Raw genomic sequence first — 6,695 nt, forward strand, 5'->3', positions numbered from 1 at the left:
TTTTGGGACGAAATCGGCTCGGGAATCGGCACACCCATTTCCGGCGTTCTTCTCCGAGTAGCCCAATTCCAAAAATATCGCGATAATTTCAGAAATATTGCGATATTATCGATAATATCGCGATATTTTGACGAAAACCCTTTGGATACCTATTAAAATATCGGTCCGGCGAAAAATCGATAATATCGACGATATATTGCCGATATTATCGGCATTTTGTTCCATGGTGGCCTTTCATTGCTCGACCTTGATTGCAAGACAGCATCTGAGTTTAAGATCCTTGACAAACTCCAGCTAATGACTGTTTCACCAAAGAAGGATATCCCACGTGAAAGCCTACCACTTGAAATGGGTGGCTTTTATTTATATCACGAACCTGCCCTTATCTCCTAAAATCATATAATATTTTGCATGCCATCTCTTTTGGCCATAAAAAATATGATTCCACCAAAATTTTCTCTTCCTGACAAATGCCACTGAGTGGACCAAATGCTGATGAAAAGATCCTCGGCCAAGAGATAACAACTGGCCAAGACTCTACCTTAAAAACTTGTGAAATTGATGGGTACCACTTCACCATTGAACCACTTACTGCCAGCTAGAACCACCGTCGGCTATTTAGCTAACCTAAAACACCATCAGCACCGAGATCATGGTGAGGCAGCACCTTTAGACCGTCATCTCCATCTGGTCGAATAGGATAAAGAAAACGGGATTGAGAAAAACTTGATACTCAGTAGCTCGGTCTACCATCAATTATCGGCCATCGCTTCAGTGACTACTGCTTTTTGCCTCATTTTCCCTACTTTTCTGCAGTAGACAGTAAACAAAAAATGCCACATCGCATGCTGACTTGCAGTACAAATATATGCTGCATATATCTTTCCGTTCGTACCACACGTTGCCCTCTGCGAACATGGTCCTCCTGTTACCCTTGCTCTTGATCTTGTTACATAAGGAGCTTCCAACTCTCTCATGTGATTCCATGTGCTATGAAAATTTGATTTTCCTCTTTTTTTTTTTTTTTTTTTTTTTTTTAACAAGGCACAGACAAATCCCACTGATTGCATGTTGAAGTCCAAGGCCATTATGCACACCTCATACATCGTTGTTGATGATTGGGAAGAAAGACAAATCCCACTGATTCCATATGCAAAGTTCCATCAATTCCCCTTAATACTATCAGCGTCTTTGCCTACCCTGCTGAGCTTCTCAAGCTTAACCAAACCGCCACCGAGTCGGTGCGTACAAATAGCAAGAACATTCACATCTTCCTAAGTTGTCATCGAAAGCAGCTGTCGAGCTTGACAAGTACAAACATAACTCGGCGAAAACAACTCTGCCGAACGAATCCTTCAAGAGGCACCCAAGGTGGCTCTTCGTCGTCCTCTCAATAAGTGCACCTATACACAAAGACCTAATAATCATGTTTCCAAACGTGTGGGACTCGACCGAATGTGATTTTGAAGACTAAAGAGAATGACACGATCACTACGACCGAATACCAACCAACAAACCTCACCGCTAAACACAAATATTTATTTGGCGAAAAACATCCTGATGTATTTGGTCCCTTTTCTTTTTGGCTTTTGACATGTACTGCCTTCACCGAACTTAAGCCATCTAATCCACATGCTAAGACAACTCGACGAGGTTAAAAACAAATTTTAAACGCCGATTATATCACATGGTCGCCCCTTTATTTTCTTAAGTATCGGCCCATAAAGCCGAATGGTCAAGAAAATAATTTATTCATATATATATATATATTAGCATATGAAAATAAAAGTGACCAAACTTCAACAAGGAGGAGGCCAACGATGCTTTATTCCGAGCTAAGATCTTTTTATATCAAAATTCTCAATTTGATTTCGCTCTAGGCCGAATAAAGAATCATCTTCAAATACTTTTGACTTGGTGAAATATTTTTCATTATCGGTCGCCGAATGTGTTGGACAATTATTAAGCCCCCCAGGCATAATAATTTCGCCAATTTCGGCTTTTAACTCAAACAACTTAGCTGAACGAGGTTTCTCCATATTAGCTTTATCGCCAATAATCATGTCGATTGGCGTAGTTTCAGCGTCTAAGACCATGTCACCAATTACCATATCAACTGATGTGGTTTTATGGTCTGGAGCCGTGTATCAGACTTATTCGTTATTGGAACATTCCTCCGACGAATCACTTTCTAAGTCGATTTTTGACTTAGAAACTTGAACCTTTTCTTCTAGGCCAACCACACTTTTAGTCTCGACCAAAAAAACAGGTGGCCTAGGTTTTTCTTCAACCGTCTTGACAATTTTCTTAGGTCGAATTTTGATTGTGGCCGGAGCGAAAAATTGCCCCTCGACCTTCTAATCCAACCATTCCTCAAATAGAATTGATTTGTAGTGGGGAACGTGAGGAAAATGTTCTCCATCTAGCCAGACATTAAATCGAGCCCTGTCTTCATTTACCCATTGCTCTTGCAGGTAACATGAGCTTTTATTCTCAACATGTAAGTGGATGACTTTTGCATCTCTCTATGGCCATAAAGAACTTTCTCCACTTCCAAAGATCTTTTACTTTCCTCATTGTGTTTTTCCAATTGCCCTAGGAGCTCGTACAATCGGCTACATGAAGCCGGATAGGAATCTTGATATATCATATGAACTTCGTAGTTTTAGCACTGGGTCCTACTGGGCATGCCAAAATGTTGACCCTAAAAACAACCAAGCCTACGTGGCGTACAGGCCGAGTAACTAATGAGCTAACTACATCATTTGGTTATGTGCGGGGCGTGCCAACTCGACTGCCGATGAGTAAAATGTGTTGATGTTGAGTTGAGCGCGTTGCTGACTTCTTGATCTTGCGACTATGACCAAGGAAGGAACACGTCTCGGCTTTCGGGTTCCAGAGCCTGAAGATAAGGCTGCTAGTTTTGCGAAGTTCAATATCAGATTCTGCTTTCAATGTGCCGAATGTAGTAACCTGGTAACATCTCACTTCACTGAGAAGGCTGATAAGATGACCTCTACCAACAAGGACTCGAAAATCCTTGTCGACCAAGACTTGGATAGGTAATCAGTCGACTTCGAAGCAGTGCTGTTTATCCAAACTGAAGGTGCTCCGTGATCGGCTGACTCTACAGCAACAATGCTGTTTATCTAAATTGAAGATGTCACCGGTTGCCTTTACATTGTTGTGGAGTAGAGATGGAAGCTTTAGAGAACACGTGTCTTGAATTGAATAGAAGGGCCTGCGCTTACCACTAAAACACATATCAATCTTGTATTCTGTCATTCTACCAAAATTTTCCAGTAAAGTTGGTAAACAAAAGTTCTAGTTTTTTATGAAGGTTTGAACATTAATTTGCAGAAGAAACAGAAAAGCAGATGAACAACCGAAGAAAAGAAATGCAGGATTGTAGATGAGAAAGAGTTGTTTATCATCCACGTTAAGCTCAACTGAATGAGCATTACAAACTTTTGTCCAAGAGTTGCTACAGAAGCTCTCTTAATAGAAAACTAACAACCTCTCTTAATGGAAATCCAACTAACATAATCACTCTTAACAAAAAACTAATTGATTTCATCACAAGTACTATCACTGCTCACTGGCAATGTTGCTACATCAATAGAATGGGACTCTTCAAGTAGTGATGGTGGCTGTTCTATCATCGTCTTCAGTTCCTCTCTTTGACTCCACAAAACCATATATAACCCACAGATGATTAAAACCCCTCCTAATATGCTGCAGGGCATAAAAAAAATATAGAGATATTAGAAATATTTCTCATGCAGTTTTCTGTTTTTTTTTTCTCCCTTATAATTTAACCAGAAAATAGAACAAAGTAAAATACCTTCCTAAGTGTAACTTCTCATCTAACAACAAAGTCGCAGCTAAGGCCACCAGCAGAAGGCCAAGAGGGTTGAAAATAGCCACAAACAAAGGCCCTCGCATGAGCACACACCATGCGGTCAGAGTAAGAACCAATCCCGAAGTAATGACTCCCTACATCATATAAAACACAGGTGTGGAACAGCTTAACCTATAGTCTTGACAAACTGAGGATGCTAAGCTAAATACAGAGATAAGGCAGGATATGGAGAAACTGTAGCTCACAAGGATTCGCAGCAGAAAATTGCTTATGGCTAAATACAGATAAGGCAGGGCATGCTAAGCTAAATACAGATGGTGCAAAGAATAATTGCTTAGTCAGTCATATTACCGAATACACTGCCGTGAAAAGTTTGATGTCCCAGCCCAACTTCCACTGACTCCAGTCCCTCTCCTTGCAGAGGGCAAAAGCAGTAGACTGGATTGATGCCATGATAGACATCAGGGCCGTACTTGAGTACTGGCAAGGGTAATCCCTAGTCATTTTTTTCTGTATTGTATATATACCAAGTTAATATTACAACACAAGTTAAACAAATCATACGGATTAATTTATGAATCCATGGCTGGTTACTGTTATACATATTAATATAGTAATAACCTGAAATATCAGCCACAGTGCAAAAGAGATGCTACTGCAGAGTGCTAAGACGGAGCCCAGCAACTGAGTGCGAGTGTTTCTGTGCAAGACCTGGCTGCTTTGGTGGGAATATTTACGTAAAAGGTTTACGTCCGTCGACCAAATGACAATCTCGTGGCCTTTGTAGAAAGTGAAGATCATTGTCCCTCCTACACAAACCAATGTACCCACAACTTTTGCCCTACCCGCGTGTGTCCCAAGGGCTAACTTCTCCATTCTGAGATTTAATTTTAACCCGAATTTTCATATTAGTCTAAATCTACATATTTGAATATGAAACTGCTGTTTAATTAATTAAGTAATTACTTATGTACAAGTATGTTTAATTAATTAAGTAATTACTTCTGTACAAGTACGTACCTAAAACATAATGCTATGAGGAACGTGATGACTGGAATAAGGTTATTGAAGGCTACGGCATATGTTGCCGATGTTAAGCCTAAGCTCTCTATGTAAAAGTTTTGTGCCATGGTTGCCCTGCAATAATTCAACGTATATAGCAGTAAAAATAAAAATAAAAAATAAAAACTGAAATACACTAATTATGACTAAAACACATCAAACTAAACTTTAATGTTAGAAATTCTTGTTTATCTCCAAGGTATATTATAAAAGAGCAAAAAAAAAAAAAAAAAAAAATCATGCTCGGAAATATAAAATAACCTAAATAGAGTAAGATATGTGATTAATAAAGAAACACAAAAGGGAAATTTAACTTTTGAATATGTTTTAGCATTCTTACCCCAATAATCCGGAGATAAAACCTTGAAACAGGATACCTAAGGTAAGTTTGGGCGTCTTCCTGTTATTTTATAAGTTAAATAACAACAATTAGCTAAATGAAATGAGGAGAGAGAGAGAGAGACAGAGATAGAGAGCATATTATCATATATTAATTTCGAAGAGATCATGATCATTGATGAACCTTTCAAATATAAGGGCAAGAGGAAGCATAAGGGCTGCAGAAAACATGTTACGGTAGGCAACAAGGATGGTGAAATTCATTCCAACCTCTGCTACCAGTTTGTAAGATATATTCATCCCTACATATGACTCCTGAACCACCAGCATCATCATCACTGGCTTCAACCCTTGCACTACACTAGTACTACAACACATCAGTTTCTGCCCCATCCTACTCTCTCTCTCTCTCTCTCTCTCTCTCTCTCTCTCTCTCTCTCTCGCCGTCCCTCTATCTATCTAAGATATCCTGCTAACCCAGCCAAGTTTCAAATCCTTTCTACATTTCCGAATTGAGAGTATTGGAGTCGTGAGAACTAGCTAGCTAGCTCTGTGTTATAAGGGTGAATTATCTGACAGATGCCAGTGTTGGACCCACTTGTATTGCTGAAAGAACCATGCAAAGTGAATTCCTTCTCAAAGATTGCGCGTGTATTATACTGATGGTCACAGTTATTTTTACGTCGTGTAACAACTCTCTACTTTTTCGTAGTATCGTATTAAAGCTTTTTTATAAGAGAAAATTTTCAGTGTGTTCGAAATACGGGGTTCCATAAGTTTTTACGATGGATGAATTTTCAACTCGTCCATTTTCCAATCTTAATAATTGAAAAGGTTTCTTAACTTGTGTTCATTTAATTTGGAAAAACCTTTCCAGAGACAAATAATAATTTGAATACCCTTCTGTCAAATTTGGAAGGTCTCAAGTTCCATTCTATAAGATTCAATTTAAACTAGTGAACGATAATAATTCAGATATATATATCCTCCTCAATGGTTGCCTTAATCTTCTTATCTAATGTGTTATGATAGTAATTCAGATAAATGTATACTGTGACCACTGCCGAAGAGAGAGATAAGTGGCCATTACAGCTAGGTGGAAAGCTCGTATTTATAGTTTGAGGGCATGTTTACCCAATTACTTGGTAAAAGATGAGAAAGAATGACGATGAGATAAACAATTTTTTAGTGGGATTTACTCACTTTGCCTATTCTCTTACCAATTACTTGAGTTTTAGGTTGTTACTAATTTGGTCGTCGGAGAGCATTTGGTTGTACCTCTATAGTGTTAATTGGGTTGTTTACTATTTTACAAGTAGTCGAGTTTGCACACCTCCACTAAACACGGTGATGTGCGAATTTGGTTCCAACAAAACCTGATGTTAAAGTTTACAAGATAAATATATATAGATATATATATCTATAGATATAT

General features: G+C 38.7%; 1 protein-coding gene across 1 annotated transcript; it reads right to left on the reverse strand.

The window, feature by feature from the left end:
* Window positions 1-3,438: 3,438 nt before the first annotated feature.
* LOC126591108 (WAT1-related protein At1g25270-like) lies at window positions 3,439-5,656 on the reverse strand. Its single transcript, XM_050256675.1, has 7 exons — window positions 5,448-5,656; window positions 5,265-5,324; window positions 4,883-4,999; window positions 4,484-4,739; window positions 4,214-4,372; window positions 3,845-3,996; window positions 3,439-3,735 (listed from the first exon to the last, which is right to left on the reverse strand). The coding sequence occupies exons 1-7, from the start codon at window positions 5,654-5,656 to the stop codon at window positions 3,564-3,566; spliced, it is 1,125 nt and encodes a 374-aa protein (XP_050112632.1). The 3' UTR covers window positions 3,439-3,563.
* Window positions 5,657-6,695: the final 1,039 nt, after the last annotated feature.

Source organism: Malus sylvestris, chromosome 11 (assembly GCF_916048215.2).
Source record: "Malus sylvestris chromosome 11, drMalSylv7.2, whole genome shotgun sequence".
NCBI lineage: Eukaryota > Viridiplantae > Streptophyta > Magnoliopsida > Rosales > Rosaceae > Malus > Malus sylvestris.

What these genes read in the sequence shown, in the direction of transcription:
- LOC126591108 (XM_050256675.1), bottom strand. Translation starts at nt 5,656, where the DNA reads ATGGGGCAGAAACTGATGTGTTGTAGTACTAGTGTAGTGCAAGGGTTG. An exon ending in CTTGCCCTTATATTTGAAAG is followed by an intron (nt 5,325 to 5,447) that starts GTTCATCAATGA and finishes ATAAAATAACAG; the next exon opens with GAAGACGCCCAAACTTACCT. An exon ending in TTTATCTCCGGATTATTGGG is followed by an intron (nt 5,000 to 5,264) that starts GTAAGAATGCTA and finishes GAATTATTGCAG; the next exon opens with GGCAACCATGGCACAAAACT.